This window comes from Rhinoderma darwinii, chromosome 4 (assembly GCF_050947455.1).
Source record: "Rhinoderma darwinii isolate aRhiDar2 chromosome 4, aRhiDar2.hap1, whole genome shotgun sequence".
NCBI classification, from domain to species: Eukaryota; Metazoa; Chordata; class Amphibia; order Anura; family Rhinodermatidae; genus Rhinoderma; species Rhinoderma darwinii.
Genome location: NC_134690.1, coordinates 377015250 through 377036702, shown reverse-complemented (window position 1 = coordinate 377036702; position 21453 = coordinate 377015250). Strand labels below are relative to the sequence as shown.

The window sequence follows — 21453 nt, the reverse complement described above, 5'->3', positions numbered from 1 at the left end:
GTATAACCCCTCCATCATTCCTATATACAGGAATTATGGTTGGTATATACAGGGATGATTGAGGTTATATACAGGGATGACAGAGGTTATATACAGAGATGATGGTTATATACAGGGATGATGGTTTGTATATACAGGGATGATGGAGGTTATATTCAAGGATGATGGAGGTTATATACAGGGATGATGGGGTTATATACAAGGATTATGGAGATAATATACAGGGATGATGAGTTTTATATACAGAGATGATGGTGGTTATATACAGGAATAATGGCTGGTATATACAGGGATGATGGCTGGTATATACAGGGATGATGTGGGTTATATACAGGGATGATGGGGGTTATATACATGGATGATGCCTGGTACAGCCACCATCACTGTATATAACCCCATCATCCCTGTATATACCAACCATTATTCCTGTATATACCAGCCATCATCCCTGTATATAACCCCCATTATCCCTGTATATACCAGCCTGGCCAGCCATTATCCCTGTATATAAAACCTAACTATATAACTTTTTCCATCAGGGAGGGATGCTTATTCACCCTCTCATCACACCCAGGCTTCTGCTGCTCCTGACGGGCAGCGTCAGAGGCGTGCTCTAGCAGACGTGCATAGTGTGTGGCACATTTGCTAGATGAAATTATACTGAAGCGTGGCTGTGCTTGTCATGGTGGGGGCGGTGGAGCAAAGGGAATGACGGGCTCCACCATCTCAGTGGGCCTGGAGCCATTGCCCCCCCCCTGCCCCTCCTCTAGCTACGCCACTGAGCAGAATATTATCAGGGTACCCCCAAAAATAAAGGTTTAATCCAATAATGATATCTGGGAAGTAAGGACCGTTTTACACCGGCAGATATATGTCGGTATATGAGTCCCGATTGACGATATAAAACATTGATTACCGCTCATTTAGATACATTTACATAAAGCATTTATGAAACTGTACACATTTGGCAGCATGTACCCTGTTTATACAGGAGATGTGCTGCCAACAACGATCATTTTTAGAACCGCATTAAAGATGCAATCAGCCGACAAACGGTTCAATGATCAGGATTGATCGTTCCATTCCCCCGATGATTGGCCAATGTAAAAGTGCCTTAACCCTACAGAGTTTAAATGTTGCAGTGGCACCTGGGGATTGACGTCTGAGGAAGCCCAAAAGGTCTTTCTGACCCATATGAGGAAACCAGTCCTATAAATGATGTGTGATATTTGGAGGCCCCTATTACAGTTTTTTGGGACCCAGGTGCTTTTGAATAACACTGTATGAAGATGCACGTTTTTAGAGCTTGTGGAACCAGACAAATCTGCCAGCTCTTTTAGTTTCCTTAGAACACAATAGTATTTGCAGCTTCCAACAGCTGGAAAACATCATGCCGGGCACACAAGAGTGAAGCTCCAGCATTGAAACAACTATAAAGAATGTATGTCACTAGAAAGAGCTATTTATTTTAGGACATGTATTAGACGGCCTACTATAGAGAAGATAGTCAGTGCAGAAAATGACAGAACCTGAGCAGTTGGAAGGAAAAATACATGAGCCTCCTGGGTCTTTTAGAAGATCTTAAAGGATGCAAGTGCACATAATATCTTCTCTTCAGTAGGGTATCTTATAGAAAATAGATGACAGATGCTTTTCTAAAATTGTTCCAAAAGAGTAGCTTAGCATTTATGACAATCTCCTTATACAATGAGTGACTCAGGACTCACTTGTCGCTCTTGGGGTAACTCCTGCATGTTCTTCACCACCTGTTGGCAGTTTACGGATGTGTGCCAATGACATCACCATGGATCTCATATTGAAACTAGGGACCAGGGTCTGAACCATATTGCTGGCTGTTGACCCCAAGCAATGAACCATGTCCCTGTCATGTGTCTCCTGGGTCAGGATCAGATAACAGGTGCTTGGTAGTACAGCCACCAATGTCAAAACTAGACTTTCAACCAACAAGTATCACTGAAACATGGAATTTCAAAATTTGTTTAGTTATTTAATTTGTTCCTATGGGTAACTGTTGCTAGCTTTTTAATTAATGGAACATTTGTGTTTTAGGATATATTAAACGGCTCTATAAGAGGCTATATACAATAATACAACATTTTGTTTTATTAGAGAAGAATTATATTCTAAGACTGATAAATAAGGACATCATATCAGCCAGGTTCCAGTCATTTAATAAAATGTTAATTAACGAAGATTAATGACAGCACCTTACAATATCCAATAGCAGGAAAACCTATAACAATGACAAGTGGGTGTAGAATTGATAATTACTTTTGTAGGATTGGGTTATGAAATCGGAGAAGTCCTATATGATTAGGATTTAAGAATCGGATACTAAATGGACCGCAGGAATGTGTAATAGATCTGACTACGTGTTCATTGTTTAATTAGTAATCTCACTGTCCAAACAATAAAACATGGCTCTTATGTAGTATATTTTCGGAGACAACATAACTAGGCCAGATCATTGCATAACAGTACAATGACTAATATTATGTAGTAAATACATTGTTCATCTCAGTGATGAATAAAAATAATATAGCCTTAAAGGGGTTCCTTAAAATTCCTTTGTAAGTTCTATTTGCTTTGGCAGTATTGATCTACACATACACTTAGATGACCTAGAGGTAGAATTTCTTGATCCACAGCCGTTTCTTTTCACAAAACTGAATTACTATATGCATCAGTAATTTAATGCCGCATTCCAGGAATAAATGCAGGCTTGGATCAAAAACTGTCCAATACAACATCACCGGAGCATTCTTTGCACAGGCATGCATAATAGAAAATTCATTTATTACACTTGTCAAACAGCAGATCAACCATCAAGGTTATGGCTTTGCTATCATCGCTTGATATTCATGCAATCATGCTGAAAATATAACTAATATTAACAGACCACATGTGTAGTACAAGACTGAAGATTTTAATACATCCTTACTCTTCTTGTTTTGCAAGCATTTTACGCCTTTTGATATCATGAGTATTTAGATAGATGATGCCTTACTGCATCCAGCTTTATATAAAATGTCAGGTTGCAATGCAGGTATTGTTATTTGTATAAAAAGGGGCATACAGATGAGCAAAGACACAGCAATCCTTTGCCAAGTATATGTCTGTGGGCAGTGGCATACGGAAGATAGGTTTACGGGAGCAATCTCCCCGCCATTTTTCATTAACACTGGTCACTCTTGACTTGTGTCCCACATACCAGGCCACATGCCCCAAACTATGACAGGGAATGGCCAGTTTTCAAGAGCAACTAAACGTTCAACAAACTTCTGACATGTCAGAAGTTTTGATTGGTGGGGGTCCGAACACTGAGACCCCCACCAATCACTAAAACAAAGAGGCATAAGTGCTCGTTTGAGCACTCAGCCCCTTCATTTCTGTTCGGCTTTTTCTGGAAATAAATGTAAATTCCACAGCACCGGACCACAAGTGGGTGCACGCCTGAATAGGACCAGATCCACGTCCTCAATACTGGGCAATCGAAAAATAGACAGGGAGGCAACACTTCCAAAAAACAGACAGCTTTAATCACCTATGCAACGTTTCAGTACAACAGTACCTTTCTCTGTCTGTTTTTTGGAAGTGCTGCCTCCCTGTCTATTTTTGGATTGCCCTGTATTGGACTACGGGCCCAATAGAAAGTCTATGAGCCCGTACTCCGCTACATCGGCTTTCCGGAAAAAGCCGAACAAAAACTAAATGGCTGAGCGCTCACACAAGCACTTCCGCCGCTTCGTTTTAGAGAATGGTGGAGATCTCAGTGCTCGGACCCTCACCAATCAAAACTTCTGACATGCCACTATGACATGTCAGAAGTTTGTTGAACATTTAGTTACCCTTTAAGGGCGCATCAACTTCTGGAGTGGGCACCTCAAGGGCATTTAGGACCACCAAAATTCTTATTAATATTGTATAGCGCTGTTATTAAATGACACATCGAGCTGTTATTTGGTGACTTACGTTGGTATTATTTGAGCCCTGTATGGTGGTATTGTGTGGCACTGCTGCTTAGGCAATGTATAATATATTATTTTTGTAATGTATGGTGGTGGTGGTGGGCAGCACTGTATAGCATTGTTATTTAGGCAAATGTATAGAAGCATTATTTGACTATTACAGTATATGGCACTATTAGGTACTGTTTCGTATGGTTATTTGTACACTATATGACAAGAACCATATGGGGAGGGAGGACACTAACGGAAGGTACCACATAGGTCAGCATCCAACATAAGACTGTCCCTGCTTGTGTGTTGTGGTGGTAGCATAGAGAAAACACAGGCAGTACAGACAGTCATTTCCCCCCTGTCTATAACTTCAAATGGTTGTGGGGAGGTTGGCAGCCGAAGAAAAACACGTGTATTATAAATGTGTGTGTTACAGATCACATGTCAAGGGAAGTGGTAGGCAAAAGAAAACAGTAGTGACATCATCCCTCTCAAAAGAGTTTCATTATTGTGCCAAAAAATGCATCCAGACAGACAGTAGCAATGTTTCCACCCAAAATTGTAGCAGGTTCTTTGCCGACGAGCTTGACAAAGACACTGCTACCATTTTGAGTTGAAAAGTTGCTGCTTTCTGTCTTGATGCATTTTTTGGCACTTTAAAGAAACTTTTATAAATAACAATGCTGTCGCTACTGTTTTTTTGGATTCCATGTTTGGGATTGAAGTCCATACAACTTTGGCGTACGTGCATTCTATGGATCGTTTCGTCTGGTGCTGTTTCAACTTTCATCAAGGGAAGTGGTAGGGACAATGAGAGGGACTGAGGATGGAAAGACATCTCACTGACCATAGAAGTTGATGAGGATTGTGTGTGTCCCGCTTTAGACTAACTTCATCTTCAGAGTAGAAACGAATGCCTTAAAGTCAATTAAATGTGGCATATTTATTAATTACTATACTTGTAGATGTCTTAAATGGTATCATTCTCTGTAAGACTATTCTAACCTGACATAAAATAAACTAAATACTTTACTGATGGTTTTGCAAGATTTTTATGGATGTATAAAGCACTTCCCATGAACAGTTCTTGAAATAAACGCTCAATATAGGTTGGTATAAGACAACAGTGAATTGCCAAGGTCCCTACCTATCGCTTATCTGTCTTGTGAAAATGCTTGAAGGAAAAAAAAACATGCCCGAATATGGGATATTTACCTTCCTATGCCTTCCAAGTTTAAAGCAAATTGTTTTTACTATATGTTGTATGAGCAACCCAGGGACCAACACTGGAATCCCTTTCGGGGGAAATAAAAGTGAACAAACCCTTCAAAGTAAACTCGATTGAAAAATATATAAATAATGTTCTGAAAAAGTTAGAACAGTAAACTTTGCCCTATGGGATTGCTAAATACAATAAATCCGTTTTCCTTCTGGTAACAAGCCTGAACACCAGGAGATGTCCAAAGATTAAAAAATGGTAACATTGGACTATTATTGTTGCTATGTATTGTAACAATTATTACCTCTGTAATAATAAAATATAGTGAATATAACACTGTATATAGTATGGGAGCCTATTTTGACAGTTAAATTAACAATAAAAAATAAAAATAGTAAAGGCGGAGAGTAGAATTGGCCATACATGGTTGAATTTCTCAGTTCAATGTGAAGATGACCATGAATTCGGCCATGTATGTGGAAATACTGAATACTTTGGGTAATCTGTTTGCAATTAACCAGGATTCCTAATATTTGTAAGAAAAATTAGGGGTCTGGTATTCGATATCAAACCTACCACTGGTCAAGTGTTACTAGTAGCAGTGCACTGTGCAAATAAAAGGCTATAAAATCAATAACAATGACGTTTGGAAAGTCAAGAAAAAATTTCTACTTTCAGCTTTGGGGATACAGTTGTAAAATTGGCTGTAGTTAAGCCCAGTATTTCTATCCGGGGTTCCTGAAAGCTGCGATTTTGGAAGATCTTTGGGGGGCCCTAATGTTGGTTGGTTTGGTTAACGTTTTTCCTTTACCTTTGACATGAAGATAAAAGTATGATTTTCTGATTAACCGGGATTAAGAAAATAGTTGCTCCACTCATTTAGCTCATTATCTTAACCCTTCAGAGCCACTATTTTGTTGGAGAAAGAAAATGTCTAGCAACCAAAGTTTTTATTCCATGTTACACTCAGGCACAATGTTGCAAAACAAAACAAAGAAAATAATCTACAATAACACCAACTAATAGCTCCCCATAACTCAGCTTCCTGTACCCCTGTGAGTGTGATGTGAGAGAGAATATTGGGGGTTAACCAAATTTTCAAGTTTATATTGGAGTTAGGCTTTCATAAATTAGTCTTGAATTCTGTTTCCATTTTTATATACAGTAAAACCTCTCTAAAACACCACCTCATTGTGAAGACCCCTCCTTTATCTAGACCAGATTTCCCTTTTCATCATATACTATGTATACTGACGACCTTCTTTGAGAGAACTACTGCCCTAGAAGACCATTTTTCAATGTCATTTAGGGTGGTCGTCTCAAAGAGGTTTCAATGTACATTAACAGCACTAATAATTCCTTTAATAATTTAAGTAGCTAATAACTTATCTAATCAATATTTTTTAATAATGCGTACAGTGAAAGAGCTATAATCCATAATCACAATATATAATATAATAATAGTCATTTATTAAAAATCAAGAATAAATTACTTACAACGTGCAGCTCTAAGTAATCACCCAGTCCCGTAGAGCTGTCCACTCGAACCAATACTGCTTCTTTTTGTACAGTGCTAAACCCTATAGCCAGTCTGTCTGCGCGTGTGCTGGGCCGATCGTTTGGTGGCCATGTATATGTTATTTGTCCTCCTCCTTTACTAAAGATGTATGTTGTCCCAGCTGTGGAAAAAAAATCAAAGAAGCGCACGTTATATAACGTCTATATAAAGAAAAGACCAAACATAAAGACAATGTTGCATTCAACGTAACTTCGCAATTAATACTCTAAATAGGACACAATGCCAAAAATGATACAATAACTGAGAATATTTCAAGACAAATACCCTATAAACATGCAACTGAAATACTACAGATACAAATAAGAAAACAATCATTATTTTATTTAATATATTCCACAGCAGAATTCAGTCACAGATGATTATATAGAACTGGCTCATCGCTGTTTCATTTTACACATTTAATTCCCATCACATTATATCAATTGGAACCCTTCATTGATTTGTATTATAAGCTCACACATACAGATGTAGAAATCTCTTAATGAGTTAATGCACTGACGCAAGAAACTTTAGGGGGAGTTCAAACTGAGTTTTTTTTACGAGCTTTTTTTACGCGAAAACCGCGCAACAAAACGCGCCAAAAAAATGACCGAAAATGCCTCCCATTGATTTCAATGGGAGGCGGAGGTGTTTTTTTCCCGTGAGTGGAAGAACCGGCTCACTGGAAAAAGAAGCGACATGCCTTACCTTCGGGCGTTTATGCGTCTGGCCTCCCATTGACATCAATGGGAGGCAGAGAAAGTGTATTTCGCTGAGTTTTATGGCCGCGGTGCTCAATGGCCTCTGCCGGCGTGCAGGCAGAGGAATTTTGAGGCAGATTTTACTCCTGCAAAAAACTCTGTGTGAACCCAGCCTTAACTTGACTTTTTCAATGGCTTTTATTGTGTGATATCACGCTGCAGCTAGTTATTACAGTCCAGATAAACTTTTCTACATCTGTAAGTAAATCTTTGTGTTCAATTTAAAAAAAAAATACTAAAAATTCTAGAAAGAAAATGTCAGGTCTGTTACAGACTACTGAATACAACAAACTTTTTATCCATTGTCTTTCCATGCAGTGTTCCTCTAAGAGCTCGACTTCTGCACGTCATTCTTCTTTGTTTTCAAACAGATCTACCCTGCATCAGCCCACCACTTGTCACTCCATTTTGTTTCTTCACTTTTGCGATGACACATAATTAAAGTGAGTTGCCATAGCAATACATAGCAATATATCCTCTTTGATCTGCCATGGGGCTAGATGGAACCAAGAACCTTGATAACTTGTGTAGCAGAGGAAATGTTTATCTGCACATTTTCCTATTTGATGCATTGATTCCATCGGCTGATTTTCGCTGTATTGTTACATTGCATGACCTTTTATTATTTTATTATATCACCTATTTTTCCCTATGCTCTAATTCTGGTCTTCATTTTCTACATGATAATATTTCTCTTCATTCAACTGTAAGGCCACGTTCAGATGTGGCGGAATTGCTGTTGAATTCCGGTGTGGACAGTCCACAGTGGAATTCTGCAGCAGCCGTTTTTTACATTTGTTTCTATGCATTTTTAGGAAACTTAGTTCAGACGTTGCGGAAAATACCTGTGCGGAAATCAGGCTGCGGTGCAGAATTTTCCCCTCGCAGCATGCTCATGACGTTGCGGAGAAGAAGCAGAATTTCACTGCGGATTTCAGCCTTTGAAATGCAAGTGCTGAAATCTGTGGCAAGTCCGCTGTGATATCTGCAACGTCTGAATTACCTGTCAAATATGCAAATGTTGGTGCAGATTTGTTGCGTAATTGCCCCGAATCTGCCACGTGTGAACATGGCCTTAAATTCCAGAACAATTTATTTCTTATACAATGAACTATCCCTGATATTCATTTGCAACAGATCCAGGATTGTAAAGCATATATGTTGTACATGATAATTGCTCCATGTTTACTTATCTTCTGACATATTATATGAATAGAGGCTCTTCCAAAGAAGATTTCTAATTATGGCCATGTATGGATATACATTATTATATTCTACAGACCTTTTGTCCTGGTAACCTGTAGGTGTCTCAGCTCACGGTCACCGCCAATGATGTCTTCTGAAATATCTCAAAGAGATGTCAGAAGCTAACTCATACTTTATTTTATTTTATTCTTATATGCCCATATAACGTCATCATAAATAGAATGCAAATGAAGGCACTAATAAGCCATTAAATGATTGACTTTAACCATACTTTAAGTTTAGGAACACTAGGTTTCTATGTGGCTACCACTGTTGCCTTGCAGCACTGGGGTTCCGCGTTCAAATATGACCAAGGGCAACATCTGCATGGAGTTTCCATGTTCTCCCAGTCTTTGTGTGGGTTTCCACTGGGTATTCAAATTTCTTCCCGTTCTCCAAAAAGTACTCTGAGGTTAAATAGCTTCCTATGTGTTTGTGTCTAGGAAAGGGAATTATTAATGTGATCCCTATGTCTCTACAGCTCTATGGACTATATTTGCACTATAAAAGCAGCAGAAATAAACTGCAGAGACATGTGAACAGAGCCTGAACAGAGGCATACAGAGTCTCTATGGTTCCATACAATGGATCCATAGGCACTCCATTTGCCATGTATGTAATATGGCATCCAATGGAGCGTGCCACAATTTCTTTCTCATTGGCTTACACTAAGGCCCCATAGAGGTCTAACCCATTGAAGACTATTACTATCAACCTCTTCCCAACCTACAATGACCGATAACAGGCAACAATATATTGCATTTAAATGTATAGCAAATGTAGAAATATGGAGTTTAAGTTTAGTGTTGACTTAAAGGTTTTTTTTACCATCAGAGACATTTATGACATATCCACAGGAAATATTATGGCAAGAAATCTTCACTTATTCCGTTTGTATTTGTCATCGGCATACTATTAAAGGGGTTTTCCCATCAGAGACATTTATGACATATCCACAGGATATGTCATAAATGTCAGCTAGATGCGGTCCTATCTCTGGGACCCACACCTATCTCTAGAACGGGGTCCCCTAAACCCCGTTTTACCTTTGTCTGTTCTCGCTGACTCCCGGACACTTCCTGGTTATATGGTCGGGAGTTAAGAAAACAGCGTAACCCTATCTGCACCCGTTCTGGAGATAGGTGCGGGTCCCAGAGGTGGGACCCGCAACTATCTGACATTTATGACATATACTGAGGATATGTCATAAATGTCTCTGATGGGAAAACCCCTTTAATAGTATGCCGATGACAAATACAAACGGAATAAGTGAAGATTTCTTGCTATAATATTTTATGAATCAACCAATTACAAGTGTTTTGTTTTTGTTTTTTCCTTGTAATTCAGTATTCTGCACATCTGTAAATCAAACCAACTTTGCATCTCATTTATTTTTATTGATATTTTGTAAAAATGATTCCCAGTTGGTAAACCATTGTTCATGTAAGTAAAACAAAACCAATTGTTTCAATCTTAAAATTCATGCTCATGCAGAAGGCAAACTGTATTGAATGCATTGAATATCTAACTGTGTTAAAAATCCAATATGATTTCAAGGCAGTTGCCTAGGAATAAATGGTCTCTGTCCATGATTTGAAAGGGATTTAGTAGTGTTGCACTCACCATAGACAAGTAAATGAGGGATTAAATTATAATCTCATATAGTCATAGGACTTTGCAGCCAGCCCTGGATTTGTAGCAGTAAAACATACGGCTTAGTTTAGTGGTGAAATTGCTAAAACGATAACTCTATTGTATATAGAGAGAGTAAGACTGGAGAACTGGAGATAAAATACATTTTAGTTTATCGATGGTGTTTTTTGGCAGGTTTTCTGCTATTGCATAGCCCTATAGAGTTTATCTTCAAATATGGATACATGCTAGAAGATAACCCCGGTGAAGTCTGTGAGCTCAGACCCATAGAGCACCTGGTATATAAAAATGATACTATTCTATTGTACAAATTGTGTTAGAGATTTCTCATGACGGAATTCGTAGAGCAGTGCCAGAGACATTCAGGATTTCTGCCACGGTCCTCATGATCGACTGCAATTAAAGTGAATAGTTCTCTATCACAATCAATATGTTGAAACTTAAGAGACATGGAAATGTCGAAACTGGGCCATAGACTACTTTGTCGAGTACCTTAACGCCTTCTCTCTAAGAATCAATTAAAGTCCAGATTATTGAACTTCATTTTGTCCAGGATTAGAAAAAGGTTCCCTATGCCTTTTTTTCCCCAGAAACAGGACCTCGTCCATAGGCTGTGTCTCGTATTGCAGCTCCTTCCCATTCAAGCGAAAGGTTGCTGAGCTGCAATACCAGATAATTCCTTTAAAATGGCTATAGACGATGATTTTCATCAACAATGTAAAAAATGTCACGATCCTTGACGTTACCTGTTATGTCTATAGTGCTAAGGATGATCTGTTATGACCAATAGTAATTCGCTCATATTGTTCATGGTTCAAAAATTTTCTTAGTAAATGCTCTGGAACGTTCAGATTACTATCATGAAGGGCGGTGCAAATGCATAATATTTCTCAAAATATAATGATTTTCAAAGGGATAAATAATTTGTATCATTGGAAATATTTTTCATGTAGTTGACCTATTTTTTGTTCCTTGATGTCTCTATAACATGTCATTAGACACGTTTAGATGAAATTATCCAATAAAAGGGTAAGATCACCAGAAAAAGGGGTGTCCAGAATTAGGAAAAAAAGGTTTGTTTCTTTACAGAAACATCACCACATTTGTTCATGGGTTTTGGTAATGCGGCTCATCCTCATTCAAGTCAATAAGGCTGAACTGCCATGACAGACTCAGCCATGGAAATAAATGGTGCTGCTTCTATAAAAAAAAAGCAGACCCTTTTTTGTCATCATGACATCCCCTTTAAGGAATTACTTAAAGGGATTTTCCTAAATCCCATCCAAAAAGAAAAAACATAGATAAAATAAGTTCCCCTACTTTACCCAACATCTTGAGAGCATTTGAATATAATTTTTTTTAATTTACCAATACTCATGTTCCCAGGGTGCGCCATTTGTTCTCATTGCTTGGAGCATGTTTGTTTACTCAGCTTCATGCAAAAACTACATGTCCCATAATGCCTTGCACACTCTAAGCAGTGTGCATTAGACCCCTCCTTTTTTTCCCTGGCTAGCTCAAATGAAGAATACAACATGGACCGCGCATGCACGTTCCCCCACTGTGAAATCATATGCTGTCCAAGCGAGATGTCCCTAATTATGTGCTGTTTACTGGACTAGGACTATCAGCTCCTAGACCATGTGACCATATACGTCCGGTCAGTATAGGCTGAAGGAAACGTGATGTCAGAGGTCACGTGGCGTTTAGCAAGACCGGAGAAATGGGCACTTTGGGAAGAGTAAGTAAATTACAAAGTTAGTGTGGGGGAGAAACTAGATATAGTGCCAAGATAAACGTGTAACTTAGAAAACTCCATTACATAGCAATCCTGTGTTATGAGAGTTACTACCTTTATTTAAAGAACTCACTCTTATGCCTTAAAGCGAACCTGTCAGGTAATTTATGTTGTACAATTTAAGAGCGACATATGATAGGGGGTTGATGTCGAGCTCTGTGATAAATAGGTTTTTGGAATTTGGGGAATTATTTCTCATTAGAAAGTAGAGTAAATCCTGACCAGACTCCTAGGAAAGACAGTGAAAGTCCTGCTAACCCCGCCCACACTGGCTGATTGACAGGCTTCTCTGTACACACACTAATACAGGGACAGCTGTCAATCACAGTGTGTGGGCGGGCTAAGAAGGACTCTCACTCTTTCCTAGGAGTCCAGTCTGAATTTTCTATGCTTTTTATACAGAAATACTACTTCAAATCATATAAACCTATGTCAGGGAGCTCAAGTTCTATTACTCTACAATATACTGCCTATATGACAGAAGAAATCACACGTCAGGTTGGCTTTAAATCCTACATTACAAGCCACAACAGTCTATAAGTCTGTTATAGTTTGTTCATAATATACAAGGCTCTTTACTTGCCTAATATATTAGAGGCAAAAACAGCAAATTACAAGGCTTGTTCATATGTTTTAATGTTGCATATACGCCAATCTCAGATCGATGAGGGTATGTTATTTCATGTATTTTTGTATGTTCCTTTGTCTGAAGTCAGGTAAGAAATGCAAGACTATTAGTAGTCAGCTCATACAGCACAAATCTCAAAGTCAAGAGAAGAAACCAGGCTGGAAGCCAAGTGACCTGAAACGCTGACAGACCCAATGGATCAATAAGAACTAGCTCCCTAGATACAGAACATAACACTGGGGCAATCTGAATCTACCTTTCAGGCAAACTGCCATCATTGTGCAAAGACAATGAGTTTAGGCAAGTGAAACAAACCGTACACAGTCTTATTCTTTCTTTATACGAGGCTATGGATGATCATGATATTTGTTATTATATTCACAGATGTGTTCTCCCTTAACTTATCTCTGAAACATCTCGTGTGAGATCTTAAACAAACATATACCTCCGCCGGATGCCATCTGTCGACCATCCATCGGCCATAACTCCTACAGTATGTTTCATGTATACGTTTTTTTTTGGTTTTTTTTACTGAGTAGCTGTGACGGATGCCCCTGATGCCATCCGGCGCCTATCTGTCGCCCATAGACTACCATGTCAAAAAAGAACCTTATACGTTTAACTTTTTTTACTGGATGGCGAGAGATTGTATTGACTTGTTATTATGACAAAAAACTCAATACAATTCTTGAATTCTTAAGGGTGGACACATCCGGAGTTATACACTATATCCAATGTTATGGAGGCTGAACGTGAGCCGCAGACTTTATAATTTCATAATAAACAGGGGGAATCTTTACATTTTTAATCCAATTGTACTTGCATGAATATGAAGACGCTGTCTACCTAATGAATCTACATTACAGCTGTTTAACTAATAAAAACAAAAGTCGGGTCATCTAAGAAAAAAAACCCAGAACATCCATTTTAATGTCATCATGTATGGCGTGTCTTGGCATGCTGGATTTCTAGAGAAACACATGGGGCTTCTTGCTCATTTGGGGGTGTTAAAGTCATCAACTCATGTCAGAAAATGCAATGGTGGGAAGTAAAACCCCCACCAGTCCACTGTTTGAAGAGATCCCTATATTTGGTAATAATCAACAGGAAAAATCAATGGGTCTCTATGCTTTGGTTTGCATCACACAAATGTCCAACTCAGCCGTCTACACCCAGCCATAAAGACAACTGTATGGGAGAGCAAAATGTAAAGAATTTTTTTTTCCCATTTTCCACTGCCGCTACTGTCAATCCGATTTCCTTTTAAGAAACAAATTATTACACAATGCATATAAGTGTGAACCCTACGAGTACTTTGTCATTAGGAGCAAATTTATATCAATCCATTCAGCCATTATCATACATTGTGCATGTGGTGCGACATGATTGGAGTCAGAAGTTGTTGATCACTTAAGGCCCTTTCACACCGGCCGATAAGCGGCCGATGTAACAAGGGCCGATCAACGAGACATCATTGATCCGCGCTCGTTTGCCCCAGTCACACGGAGCTATGGAGGGGGACGAGCGGTCGTTACCCTGATCGCTCGCCCCTATACATTATTATCATGTCGGCAGCGCGTCTCCCTGTTTCACAGGTAGATATGCTACCGACAACGATAATATTTCACTTTTTTAAAATGATACGACCAGCAGATGATCAAGCATTCGCTCGTTCATCTGCTGATCGCTGCCCAATTATATGAATGCTCGTCTGCCCGATAATCGTCCAGTGTAAAACCTCCTTTACAGACAATGCAGTTAATGCCAGAACATATCAACCAATCCCAAGCTCGAAGGAGACCTCATTGACATTGCTCTAGGGTCCGCAGTCTGTATTAATACCCAATAAAAGATGGTCCCAGAGGTTGTCACATTTTGGCACCTTATTCATATGGAATTACATTAAAATGCTTATTCCATAGCACTCATATGCCACACAGGAAGTTCTGCAGTCTTAATATAAGCTCTAAATATAATAGATACATATAGATGTACTGGACACAATTACAGTATATTGTTTCCGTTTCAAAACCTTAGAGTTTACATTTAAGAACACAAGTAACTAAATGAGTGTTTACCCCATTAAGTAGAATAATTGTGTGTTGCTCCTAGTTTAGAGTTTGACTAGGACTATACAATGTAAAGGTCTGGAGTCTGGACTATTTCTTTTCAATCTATGTCCCCTAAGAAATAAAGGAAAGTCGTGAGCAGATGTAGTTTTACAGTTCCCTTGCCTAGACGTGCCTACATTCCTCTGAAATACGCTCTTATCGGCAAAGGTGACAAGTGTATGGATCAGGGAGAAAAAGAAAATTGATGAGTACAAGGAATTAGAGCAGAAGGGATAGCACAGAGGTCGCTCTCAACCATATGTGCAGAACATGACATTTACAATACATGGGTGAATTGCAATCTGACAGCCCACTTCCCTGTTGGTCTGTAATTATCCTGATAGCCATAAACCTACATAGTTATTATGTCCAATGATAACTGTGTATAAATATAAAAATGTTTAAAGAGTTATTTTTTTTATTTAGAAACTGTAATAGAGAAGACTTTACATAAACTAATAATCAAGGAGCCAAATAGGAACCTATGTTGTACTTAAACCCAATCCACGCCAATGCCAACAACCAGGGGCGTAGCTAGGAAAGACTGGGCCCCATAGCAAACTTTTTACTGGGGCCCCCCCTCCACTGGGTATCACACAACCCCCCACCCTTGTAGATAGTGCCTCCCTATAGATTCCACCACACAGCGCCCCCTATAGTTAGCACCATACACAGCCCCCTGTAGGTAGCGCCATACACAGCCCCCTGTAGATAACGTCTTACAGCCCCAAATCCCCCCTGTAGATAACGCCATACTGACCCCCTGTAGATAACACCATACAGACCTCCCCTGTAGATAACGCCATACAGAACCCCCTGTAAATAATGCCATATAGCCCCCCCCAAAAAAAAACGGCCTCCTACAAAAGACATGCATCACCTATCCACAGGATAGGGGATACATGTGTGATCGCTGGCAGCGATAAGGAAAACTGGGGACCGAAATTCCCCCGAAGTTCTCCATGACAAACCTCGGACTTCCGGCGTCTGCGCAGTTCAATAAAAATGAGAGGAGCGCTGGTCACGCATGCGCACAAGCGCGACCGGTGCGCAAGTCATTTCTATGGAGCTGCAGACAGACCCCCGGAAATCCAAGGTTTGTCATGGAGAACTTCGGGGGACTTTCGGTCCCCCCTTCTCCTTAACGCTGCCAGCAATCACACATGCATCCCCTATCCTGTGGATAGGGGATACATGTATTTTGTAGAAACAACCCCCTCCAGTGGCGTCGCGGTCTAGCAGCCATAGCGGCTGCTAGCGGAGCCTTCGGCCATGGGAAGCTGCTACGGCTGCTATAGCGGTAGTTACGCCACTGCCAACAACATGTAAAGCAGTGTTACAATTGTTATTTATGTCTCTAATGTTTCATAGTTTGTGCATCAGCATAACTTTCTGTGTTAGGGGTCTTGCACATGGCAGAGCTATGGAGGTATATGAAGCACTTGCAGCTCTGTACTATGCCATGATGCCCCTGGGTGTAAAAATAAACCACAACCTAGTTTTATGGAGTCATACAGTGTATCACATAGCATTTGGGGGAGTGCTGTTTATAGGATGAAATTACTCACAAGTATACAGATGTAGCAATCTTTATTTTGACTCTTAACACGGTTAATACACTATGGCAGGAAACTTTATATCGGCTTTTCATTGGTTTTTGTTGCATGATATCACGCTGTAGCAACTTGTTTGTTACCTATATGTAATTTAGAACTTTATCACATATGAGTCATTTAAAAATATTTATTAAAAACATACTCCCTGCATTACAACTGAAATAATAAAATGACTTTTGTAGAATTAATCTAGCTCAATATATGATATCTATAGACGAAGAATTAATAGAGAAGCGGTGTTAGTTGCTAAGCAACTGCTAAGTGAAGTCACTTTATACTCTATTATCTACTGGTTGTAAAAACAATTTGGCTGCATTATATTATGTTTAGCCATCAAGAATGAAAAAACCTCAGAATTAAAATGTTGAAAGGTTCAGATGATATCATTTGCAAAATCTGTTACATATTGTTAGGGCACTTTCCTAATCTGTCAGCATATCTTTGTTCGAATGTGCTGTCTATTACAATCATTAGTCTATAACATAGGAAAGACTGGACCTGGTGTAGTTAGTCTGGAATACTTTAAAGGGACTGTTCTATAATTAACTTGTCTAAATGATATATTGTTCCCATCACCCTTAACCTAGTCCACTTTATGACAACATTCTCCTATTTTCCTCTTTGCCACCACTAACTTGCCCTTCAAAAGAGAATAATTCAGCTGCTGTTCACCATCTTTATTGTATAAATGCTGTCTGCAGGCCGTAGGTCTGGTAATGTCCCTTGATGCCTTGTCCAAGCATCACATAAGAAGTGTTATCAAATCAAAACTATTAGAAACTATAGCTATAAAGATCACACCAAATTGTTAGAAGGATGCGGAAGAGCCACAAATGTTGTTATCTAAGAAACAGGAAAAGTCACAGGAGAGAATGCAGACTATACCCTGTGCAGCAGCATGCATGTCACAGGCACTGGACAAACTCGAGGCAACTTCAGGGAGTTACAGAGATAGTTGGTTGGCAACAGTTTTAAATCATCTACAGGATTCAGGAAGCAGCCTGGAGGAAATTCAGTGACAACATCATAATACACAGGGCTAGAAAGATTTGCAATTGTCAACCAATGAATTCCCGGCTTGTGGTTATGCAAAAGCCCAGTCACATTCTGCCTGATATTTTATTATTCAGAAGCCTACAAGTGACTGTAATTGCTTTAGACATTAAGATTACAGGTGAGAAATTACATAAGAAACTATTGTTTTTTTAATTGGGGTCTCTCTTTAACATTGGATCACACGCAATGTCTGCAATGTCCTTGTGATATGGTCTGATATGGGTGGCTTATGACAATAAAGATGCCCATACACGTTGGATAAATCTCGGGAGAATTTGCCTTTCTCGGAGGCCATTGGCAGATGATCTAACGGGAATGGGAGTCACCTGACTCTCCCTTGACATCGAATGTGAATTTCGACATGTCTGATCTTTTATTTTCATGGGAGATAAACTGCTACCGGATGTGTCTGTCAGTATTGCCCTCTCCCTATTGACATGAACATGCACGCTCAGCAAAGCCGAGCGTGCATGTTTATGGGGGAGTCAGGGGAGAGAAATGTCGGCCACCTTAAGTAAATATAAGTTAAATTTCCAACCGATCTGAACTATTTATAGTCTTAGGTATTTACATTCATATTCATAGAAAACAATAAAATGCTATTAATATTTTCCCATCTACTGTATACCCATATATCTTCAATTCTAAAAGCATACAATTAACAGTGACTCTTATGTAAAATAAAGCATGACACATAGAAATATGGCATTCTCCAATGTATCATCAATTATCTATCCACAATGCTCCGTTTTCTTTGAAGCAGATTGTTTGTCATTCTAGTGTAGTGCACTGTGAAATGACAGTCAATTAATAGATTATTGATTAATTATCTCATGGATTCAGCACACTGTAAAAACAGGCTGGAAGACAAATATGGGATTCTTAATGCAAGAATCCACTGAACAGTCAGGTACAAACATGAAATGACTGTCGTAGATGCCATTTGCTTTATGTAAAAAATGTAAATCTCTTCTCCCTCCCCGACAGATAAGGAACCCTCTGATAAAATACAGATCAAAATCGAAATTAAAACTGTCAATATAAGAGAAGCGAAAGTCTCTCATTTTTACCCAACGCGCTTCGCTTGGCTGAAAAACCCCGAATATATTTTTTGCACATGACAAGGTGCCATTTATAAACGCTGATAAAATAATGATAGATATGCACTTCCAGAAGGAAAATAAATAATAATAATAAAAAATTGCAGCACATCTAAAACCACAGTAGTAGAATAACGTCTTTTAAAAACATTTTAAATTGGAATATGAACAAGTATTTACTATCTGAAGCACGAAAAAAGGGGAAATGGAATTGTCAATTGAAATGTCAGATTTTCAATGCCTGTAATAATATGGTGCCATCTAACATACTTTTATAGCTAAAGTTGCTTACAAAACGATAAAAAAGAAGTATTTTTCTTGATTGTTTGGGAGGATATTCATCTGTATATTTATGTCTGTGTATGTTTTACACAGTAAAATCAATCTTGGAAAACATGTCTGGTGTAAGGGTTTTATGAAGACTGTAAAGCAATGCCGTATTCCTCAGTGAAGATCGGATATTACTGATGCGGGATGCATAATTCTCATACAAATAAACATGCAAAACAAACAAACATCTACTCCACAAACAATATGTAACAAATATAAAAACACAGAAAATTGTGTTTTATGGGCTATTTCCAGCAGAAGACGATGGTTTTGAGTTAAGTTTTGTTGAGCAAATTAAAAATATTGTCAAAGGGGCTTTCCAGGATTAGAAAAAGGGTCTGCTTTTTTTACCCCAAAACAGGGCCACTGTTCTGGTTTTGCAGATCATCCCATTTCAAGTGCATGAGTTTGAGGTGCAATACCAGACACAACCTATAGACAGAGTGGCGCTATTTCTTGAAGAAAAAAAAAAGTAGACTTTTCTTTCTAATCCCAGACACTTTCTGTAAGTAGATATCTATGGGCTTCATTTAGCCGTACTTTCTAATAGAAAAACTGACCTAGTTGGCTTTGGTAGCAATGAAAGTGCCGTTTTCCTTATGCAGAGCAATTTAATTAAGATAGGTTGATATATAATGCCCAAATCAAAGAATTTTAATTGTGTTTTCATGGATCCTTTGTTAATAGACCTTGAAAACCAAGAAATTTTCCAGCATCAATAATTACTATCCAATTCTTGTAGAAGGGGTAAGGATCAAATCTCTGCCTTGCCAGCAACAGAGAGGGGGTCTGAGAAGTAGATGTCTCATTGACTATAAATATTGATAACACTCATTACCATGTAAGCAACCTTCAGACGTAAACTATAACATGACATTTTATTTTTGTTTCATTCATTCATTCATTCATTCATTCATTCATTCATTCATTCATTCATTCATTCAACCAACCAACCAACCAACCAACCAACCATTCATTCATTCATTCATTCATTCATTCATTCATTCATTCATTTATTCATTCGTTCATTCTTTTGATCAGAAAGGCTTGATATCTGTTGATTAGAACATGACATCTAATGATTGATATTATATATGGAAATGTTCCCAAAAGATTTATGTAAATACAAAAGACAGTATTACCTATGTCATCTATGTGATTTAGAAATCTGTTAACGGTTACTAATGCAAGAATACACAACCCCAGAGATCTAAGTTTCAGTCTGAGCAATAGTTGTGTAGGTTCTACACCAAACTGAAGTCAAAACACAATTTAACTGGACTGGTCACTGCATCTTCATCCTTTGCCAATGCCAATTTATGATCTCGGCATTATCCCTGTAGATGTTGAATTAAGGATATGAAGTTTTTGTCTGCAACTGAATGATGCAATGCATAGCGCTGAACCATTTCATAGATTCTGTTTATGCCTTCAAGCATTGCATACACATGATTTCCTTGCAAATGCAAGAAAATACAATTGAAATCACAACTGAATTGAGAAAATGAGTCCACAGCTATATCTGCTCCATTAAACAGCATTGTTGATTTAATACTATATGAAAGTCAATAAGTTCCTCATTGGATTCAAATTATCTAGCATTTAGATTGAGGTTTTACCTAGAAATGACTGAAATAACATTTAAATGATTAAATTATGCAATATTATTGTTTGTTTCCAAATGGATCTAGGCGAATATATTAAAAGAAGAAGATTATTGTTCAAATGTAAAAGTTAAAGAAAGTTTGTTCTGAACATCTAACTACATAAAATGGCTTTAACAGGGTTAACTCATAAAAACAACCCCTTTTCGTATGGCGTAATACAGGGATTATCCACAACTTTAATATTGTATATATATATATATATATATATAGCTAGAAGGGCGAATCCCAGGGTCAGGCTGACCGTGTTTGGCGTGCCGTGCTTTTAAAATTTTATATACCTGAAATTTATTTTCGTTTGTGAGTATGGAAATAAATTGTATGGAGTGATAATATACCCAAAGGTGTTGTGCTATACTTTGTTTCTTAAATCTATAGAAGTATTGAATCCGCAACCTGTGAAGACTACATGCAGAGGCCCGTGTGAGAAGATCGCTAATAATCCGTGTAGAACCACAGGTCTCAGGAAAAAGCTGCACCTTTAGGACTTTATTTTTACTTCCTATCTGCATATGTGTGGTCGTTCGCATAAACCGTTAGAGTGGTATACATTTTATTGTTTGTAATACTGATTGCCTATCCTGGGAACCCAGCTGATCAGCAGACTGAAAGGATTGAGCTGCAATACCAGGCACAGCCACAACCATACGTATGGCGCTGTTCCAGAGTATACAATAGAGCACCCCTGGTTGGCGGGGGTCACGGGACCAAAACCCCGGCAGATCACATTTTAT

General features: G+C 38.6%; 1 protein-coding gene across 16 annotated transcripts in view; it reads right to left on the bottom strand.

Annotated features, from left to right (window-relative positions):
• NRXN1 (neurexin 1) overlaps positions 1-21453 on the bottom strand; it is a 1175924-nt gene that overhangs the window by 262826 nt on the left and 891645 nt on the right. For all 16 annotated transcript variants that reach the window (XM_075863167.1, XM_075863168.1, XM_075863178.1 and 13 more), the window contains one exon: positions 6697-6878. In XM_075863167.1, the coding sequence (XP_075719282.1) occupies positions 6697-6878 (182 nt within the window). The remainder of the gene's footprint in view (positions 1-6696; positions 6879-21453) is intronic.